Consider the following 24,180-nt stretch of genomic DNA (forward strand, 5'->3'; position numbering starts at 1 on the left):
CTCTTCTGTCCCTTACCACTACTGAAAGGAAAGCCATAGTCAGTGCTTTTCCGACCATTGGAAGAAGAAACATAGGGGCATATTACCAAGGGCCTCATCGCCGCTTTAGCGGGAATTTTTCCCGCTAAAGCAGCGATAATTGTATCGCCCTATTACCTAGCTGTTGCTAACACCAGTTAGCGACAGCTAGTAGGAGATAACGGGCATTTAGGTGCCCACCTTGCATGTCAGCGATAATTATCACTAATGACATGCAAAGTGGGAGTGCCAAGATGTTAGCGACTGGAAACAGTCGCTAACATCTCTATCTCCTATTACCAACTTTTGGAGATATTCGCGCTAAGCGCGAATATCCCCAAAAACGAACGCCTGCCCAGAGCTGTTCTTAGCCATGTTATTCAATGGGAGGTGGATAACATGGCTAAGAGCATTCACTCGATAATGCATGAATATCGCGGACTTTTCAGCGATATTCATGCATTTCGGCCAATTTTTATCGCTTAGGAGATAAACCTTGATAATAGCAAGGCTTCTAAGTGATATAAATCGGCGGAGCTCGACGATATTAATATTGACGCTAAACCAACATAGCGATAATCATCGCTAGTTGTTGGTAATATGCCCCATAGAGATTACTATTACAAACATTGAAAGAAGAATTAAAGAGAACAGTCTACCGACCACTGAAAAAAAACCATATAGAATGGTGGTGAGAAATTCCATTCGCCTGTGGAGTTTGTGGCATTTTGCCCACTCTACGCTCAACTTGGGACACGGAGTTCCATCAAAACCCTGCCAACCACCGCATGGTGGAGTTTATCCTTACGTACGACTTGCCAAAACCAAGAATTTGTGACTCCTAGTGCAATTTTTGAGCGCTAGACTGCCACCCAGCAAGATTTCTCTGTGCAGGCGGTCACAGCATGTTGCTCCCGCGCGCGTTGAGAAAGCTGCCAGTCGAGTAGAAAATCTATTTGAGCAGCAGAAAGAAGATCCTCCCCCTGGACCCCTGCATGGTGCCATTCAGGATGATTTTACCGCATGGAGCAAGCTCCCGGTGCTAAAAATCAGTGCGAGCAGCGCGATGTGCCAAATTTCTGCGTCACGAACCTCAGTTTCCCATATCATTGGCCGTTGCTGAGACAGCAATGCTCCTTTTCACTGAGGACCACCAGAGAGTCCCCCAGAGTAGGGCTGTGTCACTGAAGAGATGTTGAAGACATTGGCATTGACTGTTTATGTCTCTTTCCTCCGCAGAGCTCCGGGGTCCAGGCTGTCCACGGGGTACATCATCAGGTGAGGGATCTCTCTACTGACGGGGCAGAAACTTTGGAATTGAAGGTTTAGCTGTTAGTGTGAGCAAGAAGCTTTATTATTGTGAACTTTAATGTTCTGCTATGGCGTTATGGTTTTCAGGCAACTAGGTGTGAGGTGAGTGTGAGAAGGACCTTGTGTGCGAGTGATGAGGAGAGAGCAAGAAGGAGAGCTGGCTAGTGTGCGTTTGGCCCTGCATTTGTGTGTGCCTGTTGCACTTGTGTGCTCAAGTGCATGCACAATGAGGAAGGAGAAAAGTAGACAGGAAGGGGTTGCTAATGATGTATGTGACATGAGGAAGGAATGGGGCATATAGAAAAGAACAAATAGAATCCTGACAAATGACTGATGGGAAAGAGGACATTCGTAGGGTGACAGCTGTCGGGTGCTGTGGGTTTCATTGGATTTGGCCCCAATGGCTTCTCTTAGCCCAGTCACTGGCCACCGATGGTGGAGCGACTGTTTGTAGAAGCCTATGTCAGCTTTATTCAGTGTAAACATCTCAATGGTGCTCTTGGTTTAGAATGCATTGCCTATAATGTATCTTTTCATTTCGCAGGGGACGACCAATCGAGGCAGCCCCAGTCCATCCGCGCCCCCTGTCGTACAATGGTGTCCAAAGGTGAGTAGAGGTAGCAGTGATGTGGCATGGAGCAGACATTTTAGTGTGAACCGCAGAACACATCAGGGGGTGGAGCAAGTCTGTGCTGGTTTTAGAGATTCCAAACCCATATGTGTTCTGATGTCTGTAGCTCATTCATACACCCTGGATACAGGAAGGGAGAGGGTGGGTCTCCAGCACGTGACTCAACGGGTCTGTCATCGGGCGCTAGGGCTCTGGCCATGCAGATTGCCTGCTGTGTTGCTCTTGGCCAAAGATGCGTTGGTTTGCACAATGTGTTCCTGATACTTGACCGGAAGACACTATCATCCTCTGGAGAGGAAGACAACTCTGACAACAAGAAAGGGACCATGGGCTGACCTCAGGAACACATCCTGGGAACACCAGATTTTCAGTCCTGTGACATTTAGCTCTAACTCAAACTAGCACTGTTGCCACATGATGTGTTTGCACTAGTAAACACAAGAAGATGCTGGATGGGGCACTAAAACTTTTCAGACGCTAACCCCCAGTCACAGATCTAGGTTGAACCCATCACCATTCTTTAGCTCACTCCGCCACCCCAGTTCAGACCCAGCCATATGCAAATCAGTCTGACCCTGTGCCTCATGGGAACAGTCCAGCCCGAACTGCCAAGCCATGCCTTCCCTGGACCGGAATTAAGCATCCTAGGACCGGTTTTTGGGTAACACCCTTCATCAGTGAGGCTAGCTTGAATCCAGTAGCAAAGTGAGCAAGGGACTAGTATTCAGGCGTCTTCTCCTTTATGGCAGGTGAGCGTCACCCGCTGCTAAAACGCACCAGTAGGAAGAAAAATATAATGACAATAAAACTTATTTTATTGTCATTGTATTTTTCCTTCCAGCCCCCAGACTCGAGGGCCAGGCGGGGCCAGGCAGCAGCGTCAGGCAGGGGGAGTGGTGGTAGGCAGGCACTAAAAGTGGGCATATGGGTTTGGCCAGCGGTCACGGCCAACCAACCCCACATGCGCACTTGGATGTCTCCAGGCCCGTCTTTTGGAGATATCCTGGTGGAGCGCTCTGCTCAATTCCAGAGTGTCTCTCTTGCTGGGAGAAGCGATGGGATTGGCTGGGGTCTGGGGGCGTGTGCCCATGGGAATTGTAGTGTTGTCGGGATGGGAGCAGAGAAGTCGCGCAACGCGGGAGGAGAAGATCACGGCGTGCAGCAGGAAAGGCACGTTTCTTTTTTTTATTATTATTATTTTTTTCTTCCCCTCCCCCCACCTCGGATTGGCAGCAGCCGCCCCTGCTGGTACTGTGTAGTGTGAGCTATCGCTGAGAGTGAAGAGTGACAGTGCATTTCAAATCTCACTCACTCACGCCACTTGTAAGTAAATTGCATTGGTGAACTGAGCGGCCTTTAGGAAAATATGGACCTTTAGGCGGTCAGTCACTCTAGCGGGGAGGTAATGGTGAGGCTGGAGCAGAGTCAGTCACATAGCAGATTCCCTACCAAGGGCCAAGAAAGAGGGCAAGTCCTGCATCTGCTCCACCCACCCTAGCCGCCTCCATTCATCTTGGGAAGTGGTGCCAGTGGACGCTCCACCCTGCTGAGCGTGGGGGAGGAGATGCTTTTCGTAGTTGTCGATGGAACCTGCTGCTGTTGCCGCTGTCACTTGTTTACATCTGCGGGGGGCCCATGTGATGCCTCCACCTCGAAGGGCTCAGTAAGTGCCGGTCCATGAATTCATGCTCATTGATCGGAAAATATGCGTATAAGTGTGCCTGATGGTTGAATTACCCAGATGGTGGGCGCTTGTGTGTGCACATACACGTACACTGTGAGGAAGTGTGGTTTATTATATGGTGTGGTTGTGAGACCTCACTGTGTAATAAACTCCCAACCCTGGCTTGGGTCCAGTCACGCTTGTTTGTCAATCCTTAGCTCACCCCTGGGTAGCTGTGGCTTCGAGCAGTCAGGCTGAAACAAAGGAGCACGTGTAGAGCATTTCAACAGCAGCAGAACAACTGGACAAGAAGAAGCTCGAGTCTCAGAAAATCTGACACACATTTATAAAAATAGACTGTAGTTTTACAAATGTGTAGACTCCAAAATGAGAAAGATCCACGAGAGGGTTCTGGAGATGGAATTACTTGAAGAAACAGTAAATCTCAATTTTTCAGTTAACCGTAAACAGGCATTGGCAAATTCAATACATTTGCCATTCAACATTTTTTTCAAGGTTTTCAAAGTTGATTGCAGTCACTTCCAGTCACTTCAGGATACCAACACCAGGAGTAAGCAGGTCAGGAGGACTAGCAACGTCCCAAGAAGAAGCCACCTCCAATCCAGTTCCAGAGTTAATGGCCCTTTGTCATTCACATCAATGGAGTGGTCCTAATGCAAGGGATGCAGGATGCTGATGATGCTGACGGATGCTGATGATGCTGAAGGATGCTGATGATGCTGAAGAATGCTGATGATGCTGAAGGATGCTGTGCTGCCAATGGGAAACTTCCTGGGGCTATTCCTCAGTCCACGTTCCTGGTGGAGAGACTTTGACTACAGGGTTCGATGTACCGTGAAGTCCTCCTTTGCCCAGCAAAAGTCCAGCCACCACTGGACTAATGGTCTCCAGACCCAACAAACCCATGAGTCCCTTCTTCTGGTGATAGCTCTCCTTCTGAGTTACCAAACTGCACTCTGGAGACTCTCCTGGGCTCAGCAGACTTGGGTGCAATTTCTAAGCATTGGGACTCAGTCTCCCAAGTTGCACTGCGCTGTTGACCGACAATCAGTAATCTGGCTAGCAACACACCCAGGCAGGCTTCTCCAGCTTTTGTGGCCATGGTGCTGGAACAGAAAGTGAGCCAACTGACTCTAGGAGTCCCTGATTCTGGTTGGGCTCGGGGATGACTTCTTTACAAGCAGGACATCACAGGCACAGTCCTCTCTTTGTTAGCCCAAGGAGCAGCAGGTGCAAACCAATTTTGGAGCAGCCTCATCTTTTGCAGGTCCCGGTCAGCAGGGCAGTCCTTCGGTCCTCTACTCCCATCCAGGTGATACCTGAGCTCCTGGGCCAGGGGGGGCCTCTTTTATGCCCAGAAAGTGCTCTAGGCAGAGGTTGCAGTGCTTAGACTGTGGCCTTCTTGGATTCCTTCTGTATGATGACAACTTCCTGTCAAGTGTGGCATCTAGCTATCCCAGTGTGCTCTATTCTGCCCACTTCCAAGGTAGCTGAACCCCTTTCTTCGTGTGTGAATCTTGGTGTGTGGGTGACTCTGGGCTACACGCCCACGGGAACACTGGTCTGACCAGGATTTTCCCCGCACTGTCCCTAAGGTCTTCCTGTCCACATAAACAAAGGAGCAACCTCTCTCGCCGGTGCTTGCCATCAGCCCATGAAAGGTGGCCTCCCCTTTGAAGCTGGCCTTGGGCTCACACCCCATGTGGCTTTACCATCCAGGAGAGGACACCCCCACCCCCCCAACAGACCCTTTACAGGCTTTCCATGGAGTCATGTACACTTCTCTTCAGGAGGCCAAAAGTTTGTCTTAAGGACAGACCTTTATGTACAACCGAAAACAGGCACTGGGAACCTTGGGCAAGAAAGTGGCAGCTTACTAACTTTGCACTCTGCACACCAGTTACAATAAATGTTATTTAACTATTAAATTGGATTTAATGCACTGAATAATCTGATATCTTGAAGTACCGACTATAGTAGTGCCATTCAGAAGTTAGCAGGGCTTAGATACCTCTGCCCTCGCCAGTGGGGCCTTTCCACAGTAAAAACAACAATAGAGGTGTTTATTGTGAGGACCTTGAAAACATGAAACAACAGGTTCAACCTTTTAATATAATGCCCTCTGCCTTTAGGGCTCAATAGTCCTGCTTTAGGGGTGACTTACAAATATTACAAAGGAAGGCTGGGGCTTTGTTATTGCTTAAAATGGCAAAGTTGAGTTAGCAGCTTTAAAACTTCTCTGCCAGCCAGCAATGTCCAGTTTGGAGTCATGCTTTTGCCTTGTCGTACTCGTAGAGGCACAACTACGGCTGCAGCCCATGAAAGACACTTTAACTTACAGACCCTAGGTACCCCTGGCACCATATACTAGGAATTGGGGACATGCCAAGTAAACATGCACCTTTATAAGCGTCAGAGCACATGCAGTATGTTCTGATTAACAGGGATCAGGACATTCCAGAGCCACAACACCAGTGCCTAGTTATAAAAATGGGGGCAACAAGTGTGGGTGAACCTGCAAAAAGCCTGATTCTTCACATGCATGTATACAATATTCAGTAAAATGTTGTCATGGTAAGTTTTAATCATCTACTAAGATCAGTTAATCAATATGATGGCAATGCCTTAGAATGCCACGACTAATGTTTATTTGAATGGATTTTAGTGGTACAATCGGATCACTGACATAATATCGACTACAAAAATATAGACATTTAAAATATTGACTACAAAATATCGACTACAAAAATATCGAAGTCCTATCTACAAACAGGTAAGTACAAAAATATCGAATCAAAAATATCGTTTAAATATATGTACTTTATAAAAATATTGAATTTATTAAAATTAATGTAAAATTAAAAAATATATAAAAAATAAATAACTAAAATATACTTAAAAATACTTAAATAACCTTAAAATTATTAAATAATTAATTTAAGTTATAAAAAAAGTACAATTTTATTTGTTAAAACATATATATATATATTAACATATTATTATTAAAGAATATACGATATTATTACCGTAGCATAGCAAGAGTGTTGTAATTACTATTCCCACTCCAATGAGGGCAACAGTAGGGAAAGCGTTGGATAGCTTAGGGGTAAAAATTACTATTCCCACTCCAGTGAGTGCAACAGTAGGGAAAGCGTTGGATAGCGTAGGGGTAAAAATTACTATTCCCACTCCAAAGAGTGCAACAGTAGGGAAAGCGTTGGATAGCGTAGGGGTAAAAATTACTATTCCAACTCCAAAGAGTGCAACAGTAGGGAAAGCGTTGGATAGCTTAGGGGTAAAAATTACTATTCCCACTCCAGTGAGTGCAACAGTAGGGAAAGCGTTGGATAGCGTAGGGGTAAAAATTACTATTCCCACTCCAAAGAGTGCAACAGTAGGGAAAGCGTTGGATAGCGTAGGGGTAAAAATTACTATCCAAACCAAAAAGGAGAAGCGTAGAGGTACTGATAGAATCACCCTCCAAAGTAAGCTTTTATAACCACAGAGATTCTATCAAAAAAGTGAATAAGTGATATTTTTATATATAATTTTTACCATTTACAACAGGGTGCTAGGCTCTCTCTTACACATGGAAAGATGGGAGCACAATGTGCTTGTTAAAATACCCCTCACACTCTAAAAAACCAGGTAGAGTCATGCTTCATCATAGGGGTCTTCCCGCCCCTATAACGGGACGGGGCGTGCTACGACCAGACGAAATACGCGGGAGCACTAAGATGTGACAGAGGCTATGTGTGGGTGTATAGGAGTCAGTGAAAGTGTAGGGACCTAACACTAGTGAGTGTGCAAAAAGTGAGAAAAAATGAAAAAGATTTAAAAATTCCCTGGCTTGGTAGAAAAAAACAAATTTATTAGCTTCTCCAGCTGGGAACATTAAGAAGGGGTTGTGTGGTAGAGCATTAGCTACTACCTTGTCGACATGTTTCGTAAGCAGTCCCCTACTGCTTACTCATCAGGACCAAAAGAACAGTCCCTACTGTTATTTACTCAGTTTCTAACAAGTAATGCCTACTGTCCTGTAAACAACCAACAAAAATAAGTTGGCTGTTTAGGCCTCAGGGCATGAGTTGGCCCAAGTGAGGCAGAAAAAATCGACCTAATATGGTCTCTGTAAGAAAAAAGGAAGAGAAAAACCAACATAAATTTATGCATGGACATTGTTTTCTGAATGGGGAAGAAAACAAACAAACGAACAGGTTTTCTTGTAGGGGACCACAATTTCAAATACTTAAAGCGGTTCTTTTTTCATACATGAAAATCAGCATGTAATCATGTGTCTCTCGGCATCACTGCCCTTTGTGGGAGACACCAATGGTACCGTTTTGTCGGGACCTTTATCATAATATCACACACACACAACAACAATCGTGACTCAATGCACTTACAACAGACTAACAAAAGAGAGGGGAGGGGGACCTCCTTGCTAATGTTTCTGAAATGGTAATGGTGACATACTTATCTCAGCAGTTATCTATGCCCCATGAGGTTTGCAGGCGGGGGGTAATCTGCGCAGTTTACTATGAAAAACAAGGTTTCATTTTAGGTGTTTGTTTAAAAAAGCACAGCGAGATATTAGTGCGTTTATCTGCCCCCGCGACCCGTTTATTAAAGACTCAAGGTCGGAGTCTATTACTTACGTCTCTGCTAGCAAAAAGAAAGCATTGTTCCTACCCCCGTGCACCTCCGAGGATTGCCGGGCTCAAGTGGCTCGGTGTTTTAGAAAGCCTCTGTGCTTCCGCGTTCGTTACGCGCTGGGTGCCGCCCCTTTCCCTGTGCTAGAGCGTCAACCAGCCAATATGGCGGCCTGTTTTTGGCACGGCGGAGGGGCAAAGGAAGCGGAAGTCTTTTTTCAATGTCAATTAAACAGAATCCAAGTGAAGCGATAATATTATAAACCCTTATTGCACACAAATTCCACGTACATTACAATTGGCACAGTATTTTAAGATGTATTTAAAAAAGATTTTGTTATTGATACAGCCTCGTGGTGGTAATTGATATTTCAAAAATAGGGGGGTTGAGGCTGGATACTTTTTATAGCAATATGTAAAAGAAGGGTTTCCTTGGGGCTTGATACTTATTACAGCAGTGGATCTGTATATATGACGTTTGGCAGTATGCTTATGAAGTATATATAGAGACTTGTCGCTGGTAAGATCTCATGGTGGCAATGACTGCTGAAGGGAGGTATAGTAGAACTAGCCTACAATTGGCTCCAGGGTATAACATCATTTAATCTATGTTTGTGTGACTGGATGCGAAAAACCCATCGTTGCTCTTTCTCCAGCAGGAATCTTTTGTTGCTTACTAGTTCTATTACTGTCCATTTAATTTCCTCGGGTTTGTGGTTCATTTCGAGGAAATGGTTGGTCAGTTTTGTACTTGTTTTTCTGCATTTGATTGTGCTCTTATGTTCACCAATCCTTACCTTGAATGCCCTGCTTGTCATGCCTACATATTCCAGTTGGCATGGGCAGGTAATCAGATATACAACATTCGCACTGTTGCAGTTACTGAATGCCCTCTGCTCCCAGACGGTGCCATTCCTGAAAGTTATTTCTTTGCTTTTTTTGGTTAGTCCACATACCTTGCATCCGCCACATGGGTAGTGACCCTGGACAAAGTTGGGGTCTCTTTGTATATTGATGTTAGATTTTGGTCTTGTGTGGACCAGGACATCCCTCAAGCTCTTTGCTTTCTTGTGTGCGAACATGGGTTTCGATATGTCTAACCCACCACTGTTCAGGATTTTCCAATTCTTGTTAATGATCTTAGTCACTAGATTGGAGCTGGTGTTATAAGTAGTCACGCAGATCGGACGTTTTTCTTCCTCTTTTGCTATTTTTTCTTCCAACAGGCTTTCCCGGCAATTGTTTCTTGCTCGTGTGTAGGCCTGATTTATAACATGGTCAGGGTACATCCGTGCTTTTAGTTTCTTTTTGAGGTCGCTTGACTGGGTTTTAAAGGTCTCAATCTCAGTACAGTTCCTGCGTAGGCGCAGGAACTGCCCATATGGTAGATTGTCCCGCAGATGTTTAGGGTGGAAGCTATTGTACATGAGAAGGCACATTGTGCTCCCATCTTTCCATGTGTAAGAGAGAGCCTAGCACCCTGTTGTAAATGGTAAAAATTATATATAAAAATATCACTTATTCACTTTTTTGATAGAATCTCTGTGGTTATAAAAGCTTACTTTGGAGGGTGATTCTATCAGTACCTCTACGCTTCTCCTTTTTGGTTTGGATCTACTGGCAGCGCACAGCTGCAGGAGCTACTAAAGAATTGAACATTTTTCTGGATCACCACTACTTCAAGAGTGATTCTGCACTACACAACTAACTCCTGACAGACAAAAGGGACCCCTTATTGACCTCACCTCGCATTACAATGGCCGACCTAGGCCTAGCCTTCACTGAAGATGAAATCTCAAATCTGATGGCATGCCTGGGAACTTTCGACGGCCTGAACACTACGGGCCCTTCAAATAAAAACAATGATTGGGATGAGTTGGAGGAGCTAAGGAAGACACAAATCAAGACAGCCCTCCATGGATTACTAATGTCTGAATATTTAAAGGTAAATACCGCACCATCTGGCCTTGTTGTCCGCAACGAACCATTCATCTTTTTACATGATAAAACCTTCAAAATAGATTGGTCTAAAATTTCATGGCGATGTACTAGGGACTGGATAGTCCTTATTATAAAAACAGCGAGTAGATTGGCTAGTGAGCTAAAAGTGGAGATACAGACTATAGAAGTACGTATCAAAAGCTATGAATCTCCAGCTGATATCAAGAAATATTTAGACGAAATGAACAAAACCTTGAATGAGTTTGAAACTACTCTAAAAGACAGTAAATATGATAAATTAAAGAAAGACAACAGCCGATGGACAAAGGAGAGGATCTATCCCTATATCAGGGACGATTATAAAACAACTAATGACAACGTAACAGATGACGAAACATCTGACTCAGGTTCAAACAGCTCAAGCTCAAGTAGAAATAGAAGCCCGAGGTCACGTGGAAATAGGAGGAATTTCCGCAGACCTAATTTCAGGGGTTCAAGAGGATGGAATACCTTCAACCCTCCCATGATGTACCATCAGCAACAACCATATGGACCACCACCCTTCCAGCATCCACAAGGACCATACCCCACCTGGGGCTATCAACAACAGGACTACGGATACTTTGATCCATCGGCTCCTTTTTTAGGGGCGCGCCAAGGACGAACGAAAGGAAGGAACCGGAGAGGGTCCACAGTCCACTGGAATACCGAGGAAGAAGAAACTCCCCGAGTCTCAACAAGGAGCATGACGGGTGCCACAACGAGCAAGAAGTGAGCTTGATTGTCAACCTTTCAGACACTGAACTCACCCCTCCGCAAAGAAGGGTTTTGGAAAAAGGCCTGGGATATGTGCCTACAGCCGGATCACTGAAATAATATCGAGGGACAAAATATTGACTTGCCAAAATATCGTGGACAAAATATCGACAGTCAAAATATCGAGTTTGTATCTACAAACAGGTAAGTACAAAAATATCGAGTACAAAATATCGTTAACAATAATATAGATGTAAAAAATATCGACTTTATTAAAAACAGTGTTAAATTAAATTAATATTAAATTTTAATTACTAAAATATACTTAAAAATACTTAAATTAAATTATAATAATTAAATAATAAATGAAAATAATAAAAATAATTTTTTACAATCTTATTTGTTGACCCTGAACCCTAAAATATACCCCTTTACCAAAAAACCCAAAACTGACCCTGAACCCTAAAAATACCCCTTTAGCCAAAAACTAAAAACTGACCCTGAACCCTAAAAATGCCCCTTTACCCAAAAACTGAAAACTGACCCTGAACCCTAAAAATGCCCCTTTACCCAAAAACTGAAAACTGACCCTGAACCCTAAAAATGCCCCTTTACCCAAAAACTAAAAACTGACACTGAACCCTAAAAATGCCCCTTTACCCAAAAACTGAAAACTGACCCTGAACCCTAAAAATGCCCCTTTACCCAAAAACTGAAAACTGACCCTGAACCCTAAAAATGCCCCTTTACCCAAAAAACTGAAAACTGACCCTGAACCCTAAAAATGCCCCTTTACCCAAAAACTGAAAAATGACACTGAACCCTTAAAATGTCCCTTTACCCAAAAACTGAAAACTGACCCTGAACCCTAAAAATGCCCCTTTACCCAAAAACTGAAAACTGACCCTGAACCCTAAAAATACTCCTTTACCCAAAATGTATCAATATTATTTAATTACCAAATAATTATTAATTAACAATAATAATAAAGTAAATATATTAGCACATTAGCTGTAATTATTTTAATAATTAATATTATTTTTTCCCAATTAATTACTCAACAATAACAAAAAATAATATATATTAAAATGTACTCTAATTAATGTAATTAACTAATTATAATTAATTAATTACCAATTAATTACTAATACAAAATATGTACAAAATTATATAAATTAATTAACTAATTATTATTAATTAATTATCAATTAATTATTAATTATAAATATTTACAAACATATATTAATTAATTAATTATTATTAAATTACTTCCCACCCTATTCCCCTATAAACCCACAACCCGCTACAGAATTACATTACGCAATTATTAAAAAAACAAAATTCATTTAATAAAATATTTTATAACATTAATACACACTTTTCACACATATTATTACATTAAAATACACTATAAAAAATTATATATTATTAAAAATTCGATATTTTTGCTATCTATATTTTACACAGTCGATATTACTTCACTTACCTGAAAAACGATATTTTTGTAGTCGATATTATGTCCAGTCGATATTTTGTCCAGTCTATATTTAAAACTCGATATTATGTCCTGTCGATATTTTGGAGTCGATATTTTGTCTGTGCACCCCTACAGCCAACATGGACAAATTCCATCTTTGCCAAGAAGTCCAAGAATTCACGCGACGCTTAAAACTGCAAGTCTTCTTTAAAGACAAAGAGGACACCTCAGACCATGGGGATACAAATCTGAGACTGAAATCCAATTTTACACCCTTGGACAACACCCTTCCAGTCGAACTCCTTGTCTTTGAAAAGGCAGTAATGAAGGATTTGGAGAACATAAACCCAAATGAAAAGCGCGTTTTTCAGAACACTACTAGTGAAGAGAGACAGGCTCTACGCGACCTGAGCAACAACAGAAGACTAATAATAAAACCTGCCGATAAGGGTGGTGCAACGGTGATACAGAACGTGGAAGACTATGACAAGGAGTGTAGAAGGCTACTGCAGGATGAAAGAAACTACAGAGTCATTAACAATGATCCTACGATCAGCATACAAACGAAGATAGGCACCATGGTCGAGGAGGCACTGTCGCACGATTGGATCACCAAAAAGGAGGGGGATTTTCTAATCCAAAAAAATCCAAGAACCCCCTACCTTTATACCCTACCAAAGATCCACAAAAACCTCCAGAACCCTCCCGGGAGACCGATCGTCTCGGGTATTGGGTCGGTTCTGGAACCAGTTTCTAGGTTCGCAGACGCATTTCTAAGACCAATGGTCCAAAAAACATCTACGTATCTGAAGGATACAAAAGAAGTGCTAAACCTTCTGGAAGAGATACGTTTTGACCCTGAATCCCAGCTGCTAATCAGCTGTGATGTTGAAAGTCTGTATACTAGCCTGCCCCACCAAGCCACCCTAGACATCATTGAGGATGTTCTGTTTGAGGACTTTTGGGAATACCAAACACCGCGTAATGTGGTAATGAACTGTTGTGCATTGGCTTTGAAGGAGAACTTTTTTGAGTACGAAGGCACCCTGTATATACAAAAGCATGGGACCAGTATGGGAAGTACATTTGCCCCTAGTATAGCTGGTTTGTACGTACACCATCTAGAGGTAACAAAAATATTGAACCCCAATAACCCATTCAGACCCAAGATAAAACTATGGAAACGTTACATCGATGATATCCTTATCATCTGGGATGGAGATGAAAAGGGTTCGGAACAGTTCCTAACCTGGCTAAATCTGCAGGACGAATTCCTAAGGTTCACCAGCACGGTATCCAAGAGCAACTTGGTTTTTCTGGATCTAAATATTTTTCCCAAAGATGGGAAACTGATGACCACGACTCATTTTAAAAGCACTTCCAAGAACTGCCTTCTCATGTACAATAGCTTCCACCCTAAACATCTGCGGGACAATCTACCATATGGGCAGTTCCTGCGCCTACGCAGGAACTGTACTGAGATTGAGACCTTTAAAACCCAGTCAAGCGACCTCAAAAAGAAACTAAAAGCACGGATGTACCCTGACCATGTTATAAATCAGGCCTACACACGAGCAAGAAACAATTGCCGGGAAAGCCTGTTGGAAGAAAAAATAGCAAAAGAGGAAGAAAAACGTCCGATCTGCGTGACTACTTATAACACCAGCTCCAATCTAGTGACTAAGATCATTAACAAGAATTGGAAAATCCTGAACAGTGGTGGGTTAGACATATCGAAACCCATGTTCGCACACAAGAAAGCAAAGAGCTTGAGGGATGTCCTGGTCCACACAAGACCAAAATCTAACATCAATATACAAAGAGACCCCAACTTTGTCCAGGGTCACTACCCATGTGGCGGATGCAAGGTATGTGGACTAACCAAAAAAAGCAAAGAAATAACTTTCAGGAATGGCACCGTCTGGGAGCAGAGGGCATTCAGTAACTGCAACAGTGCGAATGTTGTATATCTGATTACCTGCCCATGCCAACTGGAATATGTAGGCATGACAAGCAGGGCAATCAAGGTAAGGATTGGTGAACATAAGAGCACAATCAAATGCAGAAAAACAAGTACAAAACTGACCAACCATTTCCTCGAAATGAACCACAAACCCGAGGAAATTAAATGTACAGTAATAGAACTAGTAAGCAACGAAAGATTCCTGCTGGAGAAAGAGCAACGATGGGTTTTTCGCATCCAGTCACACAAACATGGATTAAATGATGTTATACCCTGGAGCCAATTGTAGGCTAGTTCTACTATACCTCCCTTCAGCAGTCATTGCCACCATGAGATCTTACCAGCGACAAGTCTCTATATATACTTCATAAGCATACTGCCAAACGTCATATATACAGATCCACTGCTGTAATAAGTATCAAGCCCCAAGGAAACCCTTCTTTTACATATTGCTATAAAAAGTATCCAGCCTCAACCCCCCTATTTTTGAAATATCAATTACCACCACGAGGCTGTATCAATAACAAAATCTTTTTTAAATACATCTTAAAATACTGTGCCAATTGTAATGTACGTGGAATTTGTGTGCAATAAGGGTTTATAATATTATCGCTTCACTTTGATTCTGTTTAATTGACATCGAAAAAAGACTTCCGCTTCCTTTGCCCCTCCGCCGTGCCAAAAACAGGCCGCCATATTGGCTGGTTGACGCTCTAGCACAGGGAAAGGGGCGGCACCCAGCGCGTAACGAACGCGGAAGCACAGAGGCTTTCTAAAACACCGAGCCACTTGAGCCCGGCAATCCTCGGAGGTGCACAGGGGTAGGAACAATGCTTTCTTTTTGCTAGCAGAGACGTAAGTAATAGACTCCGACCTTGAGTCTTTAATAAACGGGTCGCGGGGGCAGATAAACGCACTAATATCTCGCTGTGCTTTTTTAAACAAACACCTAAAATGAAACCTTGTTTTTCATAGTAAACTGCGCAGATTACCCCCCGCCTGCAAACCTCATGGGGCATAGATAACTGCTGAGATAAGTATGTCACCATTACCATTTCAGAAACATTAGCAAGGAGGTCCCCCTCCCCTCTCTTTTGTTAGTCTGTTGTAAGTGCATTGAGTCACGATTGTTGTTGTGTGTGTGTGATATTATGATAAAGGTCCCGACAAAACGGTACCATTGGTGTTTCTTACAAAGGGCAGTGATGCCGAGAGACACATGATTACATGCTGATTTTCATGTATGAAAAAAGAACCGCTTTAAGTATTTGAAATTGTGGTCCCCTACAAGAAAACCTGTTCGTTTGTTTGTTTTCTTCCCCATTCAGAAAACAATGTCCATGCATAAATTTATGTTGGTTTTTCTCTTCCTTTTTTCTTACAGAGACCATATTAGGTCGATTTTTTCTGCCTCACTTGGGCCAACTCATGCCCTGAGGCCTAAACAGCCAACTTATTTTTGTTGGTTGTTTACAGGACAGTAGGCATTACTTGTTAGAAACTGAGTAAATAACAGTAGGGACTGTTCTTTTGGTCCTGATGAGTAAGCAGTAGGGGACTGCTTACGAAACATGTCGACAAGGTAGTAGCTAATGCTCTACCACACAACCCCTTCTTAATGTTCCCAGCTGGAGAAGCTAATAAATTTGTTTTTTTCTACCAAGCCAGGGAATTTTTAAATCTTTTTCATTTTTTCTCACTTTTTGCACACTCACTAGTGTTAGGTCCCTACACTTTCACTGACTCCTATACACCCACACATAGCCTCTGTCACATCTTAGTGCTCCCGCGTATTTCGTCTGGTCTTAGCACGCCCCGTCCCGTTCTAGGGGCGGGAAGACCCCTATGATGAAGCATGACTCTACCTGGTTTTTTAGTGTGAGGGGTATTTTAACAAGCACATTGTGCTCCCATCTTTCCATGTGTAAGAGAGAGCCTAGCACCCTGTTGTAAATGGTAAAAATTATATATAAAAATATCACTTATTCACTTTTTTGATAGAATCTCTGTGGTTATAAAAGTAAAAATTACTATTCCAAATCCAAAGAGTGCAACAGTAGGGAAAGCGTTGGATAGCTTAGGGGTGAAAATTACTATTCCCACTCCAAAGAGTGCAACAGTAGGGAAGCGTTGGATAGCGTAGGGGTTAAAATTACTATTCCCACTCCAAAGAGTGCAACAGTAGAGAAAGCGTTGGATAACGTAGGGGTAAAAATTACTATTCCCACTCCAGTGGGTGCAACAGTAGGGAAAGCGTTGGATAGCGTAGGGGTAAAAATTACTATCCCACTCCAGTGAGTGCAAAAGTAGGGAAATCGTTGGATAGCATAGAGGTAAAAATTACTATTCCCACTCCAGTGGGTGCAACAGTAGGGAAAGCGTTGGATAGCGTTGGGGTAAAAATTACTAGTCCCACTCCAGTGAGTGCAAGAGTAGGGAAAGCATTGGATAGCGTAGGGGTTAAAATTACTATTCCCACTCCAAAGAGTGCAACAGAAGGGAAAGCATTGGCTAGCGTAGGGGTTAAAATTACTATTTCCACTCCAAAGAGTGCAACAGTAGGGAAAGCATTGGATAGTGTAGGGGTTAAAATTACTATTCCCACTCCAAAGAGTGCAACAGTAGGGAAAGCGTTGGATAGCGTAGGGGTAAAAATTACTATTCCCACTCCAGAGAGTGCAGCAGTAGGGAAAGTAAATACTTCATATATTATTTAAAAAATATAAATTAATATCTATAAAAAATTATTTAAAAGTTATTACCAATTTAATATAATATAATAATTAATCAATTAAAATTACAAATTAAAATTAATTATTACAATCAGTTACCTATTAATACAAATTAATGACAAATTAACAATTAATTCAAATTAAACACAATTAAATAAATTGAATTATTTAATTAATTATAAATAAATTACTTCCCACCCTATTCCCCTATAAACCCACAACCGGCTACAGAAAATAAATTAGTAAAATTAACATAATTAGCAATTAATCAATTAAATAAAATTATTTGGCAATTAAAATGTAATTAATTACCCATAAAAAAGTAATTAACAATGAATTCTAAATAAATAGCAATAAATAAGTTTACATATTTAATTAATTATAAATAACTCACAGACCCTAGGTACCCCTGGCACCATATACTAGGAATTGGGGACATGCCAAGTAAACATGCACCTTTATAAGCGTCAGAGCACATGCAGTATGTTCTGATTAACAGGGATCAGGACATTCCAGAGCCACAACACCAGTGCCTAGTTATAAAAATGGGGGCAACAAGTGTGGGTGAACCTGCAAAAAGCCTGATTCTTCACATGCATGTATACAATATTCAGTAAAATGTTGTCATGGTAAGTTTTAATCATCTACTAAGATCAGTTAATCAATATGATGGCAATGCCTTAGAATGCCACGACTAATGTTTATTTGAATGGATTTTAGTGGTACAATCGGATCACTGACATAATATCGACTACAAAAATATAGACATTTAAAATATCGACTACAAAATATCGACTACAAAAATATCGAAGTCCTATCTACAAACAGGTAAGTACAAAAATATCGAATCAAAAATATCGTTTAAATATATGTACTTTATAAAAATATTGAATTTATTAAAATTAATGTAAAATTAAAAAATATATAAACAATAAATAACTAAAATATACTTAAAAATACTTAAATAACCTTAAAATTATTAAATAATTAATTTAAGTTATAAAAAAAGTACAATTTTATTTGTTAAAACATATATATATATATTAACATATTATTATTAAAGAATATACGATATTATTACCGTAGCATAGCAAGAGTGTTGTAATTACTATTCCCACTCCAATGAGTGCAACAGTAGGGAAAGCGTTGAATAGCGTAGCGGTAAAAATTACTATTCCCACTCCAAAGAGTGCAACAGTAGGGAAAGCGTTGGATAGCTTAGGGGTAAAAATTACTATTCCCACTCCAGTGAGTGCAACAGTAGAGAAAGCGTTGGATAGCGTAGGGGTAAAACTTACTATTCCCACTCCAGTGAGTGCAACAGTAGAGAAAGCGTTGGATAGCTTAGGGGTAAAAATTACTATTCCCACTCCAGTGAGTGCAACAGTAGGGAAAGCGTTGGATAGCTTAGGGGTAAAAATTACTATTCCCACTCCAGTGAGTGCAACAGTAGGGAAAGCGTTGGATAGCTTAGGGGTAAAAATTACTATTCCCACTCCAGTGAGTGCAACAGTAGAGAAAGCGTTGGATAGCTTAGGGGTAAAAATTACTATTCCCACTCCAGTGAGTGCAACAGTAGGGAAAGCGTTGGATAGCTTAGGGGTAAAAATTACTATTCCCACTCCAGTGAGTGCAACAGTAGAGAAAGCGTTGGATAGCGTAGGGGTAAAAATTACTATTCCCACTCCAGTGAGTGCAACAGTAGAGAAAGCGTTGGATAGCTTAGGGGTAAAAATTACTATTCCCACTCCAGTGAGTGCAACAGTAGGGAAAGCGTTGGATAGCTTAGGGGTAAAAATTACTATTCCCACTCCAGTGAGTGCAACAGTAGAGAAAGCGTTGGATAGCGTAGGGGTAAAAATTACTATACCCACTCCAGTGAGTGCAACAGTAGGGAAAGCGTTGGATAGCGTAGGGGTAAAAATTACTATTCCCACTCCAAAGAGTGCAACAGTAGGGAAAGCGTTGGATAGCGTAGGGGTAAAAATTACTATTCCAAATCCAAAGAGTGCAACAGTAGGGAAAGCGTTGGATAGCTTAGGGGTAAAAATTACTATTCCCACTCCAAAGAGTGCAACAGTAGGGAAGCGTTGGATAGCGTAGGGGTTAAAATTACTATTCCCACTCCAAAGAGTGCAACAGTAGAGAAAGCGTTGGATAACGTAGGGGTAAAAATTACTATTCCCACTCCAGTGGGTGCAACAGTAGGGAAAGCGTTGGATAGCGTAGGGGTAAAAATTACTATCCCACTCCAGTGAGTGCAAAAGTAGGGAAATCGTTGGATAGCATAGAGGTAAAAATTACTATTCCCACTCCAGTGGGTGCAACAGTAGGGAAAGCGTTGGATAGCGTTGGGGTAAAAATTACTAGTCCCACTCCAGTGAGTGCAAGAGTAGGGAAAGCATTGGATAGCGTAGGGGTTAAAATTACTATTCCCACTCCAAAGAGTGCAACAGAAGGGAAAGCATTGGCTAGCGTAGGGGTTAAAATTACTATTTCCACTCCAAAGAGTGCAACAGTAGGGAAAGCATTGGATAGTGTAGGGGTTAAAATTACTATTCCCACTCCAAAGAGTGCAGCAGTAGGGAAAGTAAATACTTCATATATTATTTTAAAAATGTAAATTAATATCTATAAAAAATTATTTGAAAGTAATTACCAATTTAATATAATATAATAATTAATCAATTAAAATTACAAATTAAAATTAATTATTACAATCAGTTACCTATTAATACAAATTAATGACAAATTAACAATTAATTCAAATTAAACACAATTAAATAAATTGAATTCTTTAATTAATTATAAATAAATTACTTCCCACCCTATTCCCCTATAAACCCACAACCGGCTACAGAAAATAAATTAGTAAAATTAACATAATTAGCAATTAATCAATTAAATAAAATTATTTGGCAATTAAAATGTAATTAATTACCCATAAAAAAGTAATTAACAATGAATTCTAAAAAAATAGCAATAAATAAGTTTACATATTTAATTAATTATAAATAAATTACTTCCCACCTAATTCCCCTATAAACCCACAACCCGCTACAGAAAATGAATTAGTAAAATTAACATAATTAGCAATTAATCAATTAATTAAAATTAATTGCCAATTAAAATTAAATTAATTACCAAATATAAATTAATTAACAATTAATTAAAAATGAATACCAATAAATAAATTTACAAATTTAATTAATTATAATTAAATTACTTCCCACCCTATTCCCCTATAAACCCACAACCCGTTACATAATTAATTTACGCAAAAATTAAAAAAACCAAATTCATTAATTAAAATAAATTATAACATAAATACACACTTTTCACACACATAATAACATAAAAACATTATAAAAAATTCGAAATTATTAAAAATTCGATAATTTAATAACCTATATTATATACTTTGATATTTTAACTTTCTATATTTTTAACATTCGATATTACATTACTTACCTCAAAAACGATATTTTTGATGTCTATATTCTGTCCATTCGATATTTAGTCCATTCTATATTTTAAACTTGATATTATGTCCATTCGATATTTTTTACTAGATATTTTGACTGTTTACCGGTACAATCAAATGCCTAAAAGAATGTTAGAATTCACCAGTTATATCGAACTATGGGGCATATTAGCAAGAACCTCGTTAAAATTATCGCCGGTTTAGCAGCAGGAAACTGCAGCTAAAACGGAGATAATGGGCGTGCAAATATGTGTTATAGAATTCCAATAGAAGCCTAGGTTACATGTCCTGCACATCTAACCTGGGCTTCTATTGGAATTCTATAACGCATATTATCAAGCCAATTATCGCCTTTTAGCAGCAGTTTCCTGCCGCTAAAACGGCGATAATTTTAACAAGGTTCTTTCTAATATGCCCCAAATCATCTGTGCTCTCTCAAAGCGCTGCTCCTGAACCGATAACAGCAAATTAAGCAAGAATAATTTTATGTTTGATTTTCGAGCAGTAACGTTTTGGTTCCAGATCCTTTTGGCTTCCATTCTACAATTGGGGCAGACAGATTCTTTAATTTAGTAGTGTTTTCATTTAGTGCTTGTTTTCTGGGGGTAGGGGCGGGGTGAGGGTGTTTCGCACCCCTTCTGGACAGTGCTTTCACCCCCTCCAGGGTGAAGGTGTGGGCACTTGATGTAGATCGAGGATCTCAACTCTAGCTCATTAACTGGAGGTCTGTGTCCTGTGGCCATTGTCTAATAGCTCCTGCAGAGGCCTTGGCGGCTCAATTCCTAAACCATGAACATGAGTTTGAAGTTGTGGCTGTTCAACCGTTTTCCCAAAGGAACGGTGCTTGAGAGCTGTTTTCAACTCTTTCAACGCTGGCGCCCTCATTTTTCGGTCCATCGATACTATATTAAATAATATTTTGCACGAACCACAAAAGAGTTTCACGACGAATGAATACACTTCATTACTCTATAGTTTAGTTTAATTCTATTCAGGATTTTTGATATCTGATTGAGCAAAACAGCCTCTTATACATATATGAGGGACAATGTGACTTTTGGGTCTTCCCTATAAATTTGCCCCAAAAGCCAGCCATCAAATTCAGAGATGGAATTGCCTACTTAGGACATTGGGATGCATATTTGTGATGTGGAACCAAATGTATTAAATATCAAAGACACTTTTCGAAATTCGGTTTAAATATGTATAGCAGGGGGGCAAACACTCCTTCTTCAAGGGCCGAAACATGTCGATGTACAAGGTGCAGGGACATTGTATCATCTAAAAACACCTGCCTGACTATCTTAACCCTACCAAAGGCACACAATATTAAGGGAGTACTGGGGGGTCCCTAAGATATTTTTATTAGTAGACCCCAACAGATATAATATCACAAGTGTTCCTTGGAAGATGGTCAAGCCCATCCTTTTTGGGTTTAAATTTTTTTATCCATATACAGTAAAGTGCCACCTCCGAGGTCAGGTGTGGACTACTGTCGGATCCAATAAGCTAGGGTTTTTAGAATAGCCAAATCGGCAACTCTTTTTATGCCAACATCGAAGTCCATGGGTGTTAGTGGTGAGATGGATGGAGGACCCACTAGCCTTCTGAAAAATGTATTCTCGGTGATCGTCAATGAATGTAAATTTCCACAGCCCCACATCTCCGCCCCATAAAGAGCAGCTCCCTGTGTAGTTGTGCGGTAAGTTTCCACCTCCAGGGAAATTAGGCGTGATGACGTTCAATTGACTGGTCCACCTTAGGTTATCCATGAGTCTCACCCCTAAGTAGTCAACAGTGGACTCTTCCAAGAGCCGCGCTACCTTCATGAATACTTCGCTTCCCTTCTTTGACTTTTCAAACACCATTAACTTGGTTTTATTTATGTTTAATTCAAGGCCTCTTGAATTCCATAAATTAAAAAACGTATCAATTAAAATTTGGAGGCCCATTGGTGATTTCGATTAAAGGAGCGAATCGACAGCAAAAAGTAAAATCGGTGTTTTCTTATTATTCAAAACTGGGGAGTCGCTCCTGCACTGTTCTAAAATGTCCACAACATCATTGATACACAGGGAAAATAAAGTAGGTGCTAAACCACAGCCCTGGCGGACGCCTCTCTCTATGGGTATGTGATCCGTCAGTTCGCCATTGGGGCCCCAGCGAACTTGTGCGTAGTTATTTTCATGCATTTTTTTAATTAGGTACTAAATTAACTGGGACCCCTATGTTTGCCAGGGCTTGCCAAAGAGCAGCACGAGGGATAAGGCTAAATGCTGCTCTAAGGGCAATAAAAGCCACGTACAGTTTTTGTTTCTGGAGTAAATCATATTTCCAATATAATGTTTTATTCCAATGTACATATACTCTACATGTGAGCTCTTCATCACTTCCCACGTCCTCTTTATTCATCACATCATTAGAGGTTAAGTGCAGTAAAGCATCCCATGTACCACTTGCTGCTCTGTACGACACCTCTGTTAGGAGGCCACTCAGACACAAACACATATGCATGAGTAGGCACTCCATGCAGTAGACATGTCTGATCACCCTGAAATTCTTTGTCTGGTTTGCTTCTGTCACAGCTACACGGTGCAGGCCAAGAGCGCCAGCCTCCCGCGCGTGCCGACTGCAACAGGGTACAAGATGTCCACGGATGACTACAGGAAACTGTGAGTAGCAAGTGTGCCTTTCCGCCATGACTCTTGGGTGTACCCTTCCTGTCCAAACCCTGAACGCACCCTTACTCTCTGATCTCTACATATACCCTTCCTGTCCGTACCCTGAACGCATCCTTACTCTCTGATCTCTAAATATACCCTTCCTGTCCAAACCCTGAACGCACCCTTACTCTCTGATCTCTACATATACCCTTCCTGTCCAAACCCTGAACGCACCCTTACTCTCTGATCTCTATATATACCCTTCCTGTCCAAACCCTGAACGCACCCTTACTTACTGATCTCTACATATACCCTTCCTGTCCAAACTCTGAACGCACCCTTACTCTCTGATCTCTACATATACCCTTCCTGCCCGTACCCTGAACGCACCCTTACTTACTGATCTCTACATATACCCTTCCTGTCCAAACCCTGAACGCACCCTTACTTACTGATCTCTACATATACCTTTCCTGTCCGAACCCTGAACGCACCCTTACTTACTGATCTCTACATATACCCTTCCGTTCTGAGCCCTGAATGCACCCTTAATTACTGATCTCTACATAGACCTTTCCTGTCTGTACCCTGAATGCACCCTTACTTACTGATCTCTACATATACCCTTCCGTTCTGAGCCCTGAGTGTTCCCTCTCTCACTGAGCTCTGAATGCACCTTCCCCCATGAGCCCAGAATGCACCACTTCTCCCTGAGGTGAGTGTACCTCTCCATCCTGTCTCTTGGGTGTACCCTCCCTGCCCGAGCCCTGAATTCACCCTTTCTTATTGAGCTCTACATATACCCTGAGTGTACGCAACCTCGCTAAACCCTGAATGCACCTTTCCACCCTGACTCTTGATTGTACCT

At 41.3% G+C, this 24,180-nt stretch overlaps 1 protein-coding gene across 3 annotated transcripts in view; it reads left to right on the forward strand.

Moving 5' to 3' along the window:
• LOC147689445 (uncharacterized) overlaps positions 1 to 24,180 on the forward strand; it is a 388,546-nt gene that overhangs the window by 178,063 nt on the left and 186,303 nt on the right. For all 3 annotated transcript variants that reach the window (XM_086942213.1, XM_086942214.1, XM_086942212.1), the window contains exons 7-9: positions 1,258 to 1,296; positions 1,874 to 1,936; positions 23,235 to 23,321. In XM_086942213.1, coding sequence (XP_086798339.1) covers positions 1,258 to 1,296; positions 1,874 to 1,936; positions 23,235 to 23,321 — 189 coding nt within the window. The remainder of the gene's footprint in view (positions 1 to 1,257; positions 1,297 to 1,873; positions 1,937 to 23,234; positions 23,322 to 24,180) is intronic.

The sequence above is a fragment of the Lissotriton vulgaris genome, chromosome 10 (assembly GCF_964263255.1).
Source record: "Lissotriton vulgaris chromosome 10, aLisVul1.2, whole genome shotgun sequence".
Classification (NCBI taxonomy): Eukaryota; Metazoa; Chordata; class Amphibia; order Caudata; family Salamandridae; genus Lissotriton; species Lissotriton vulgaris.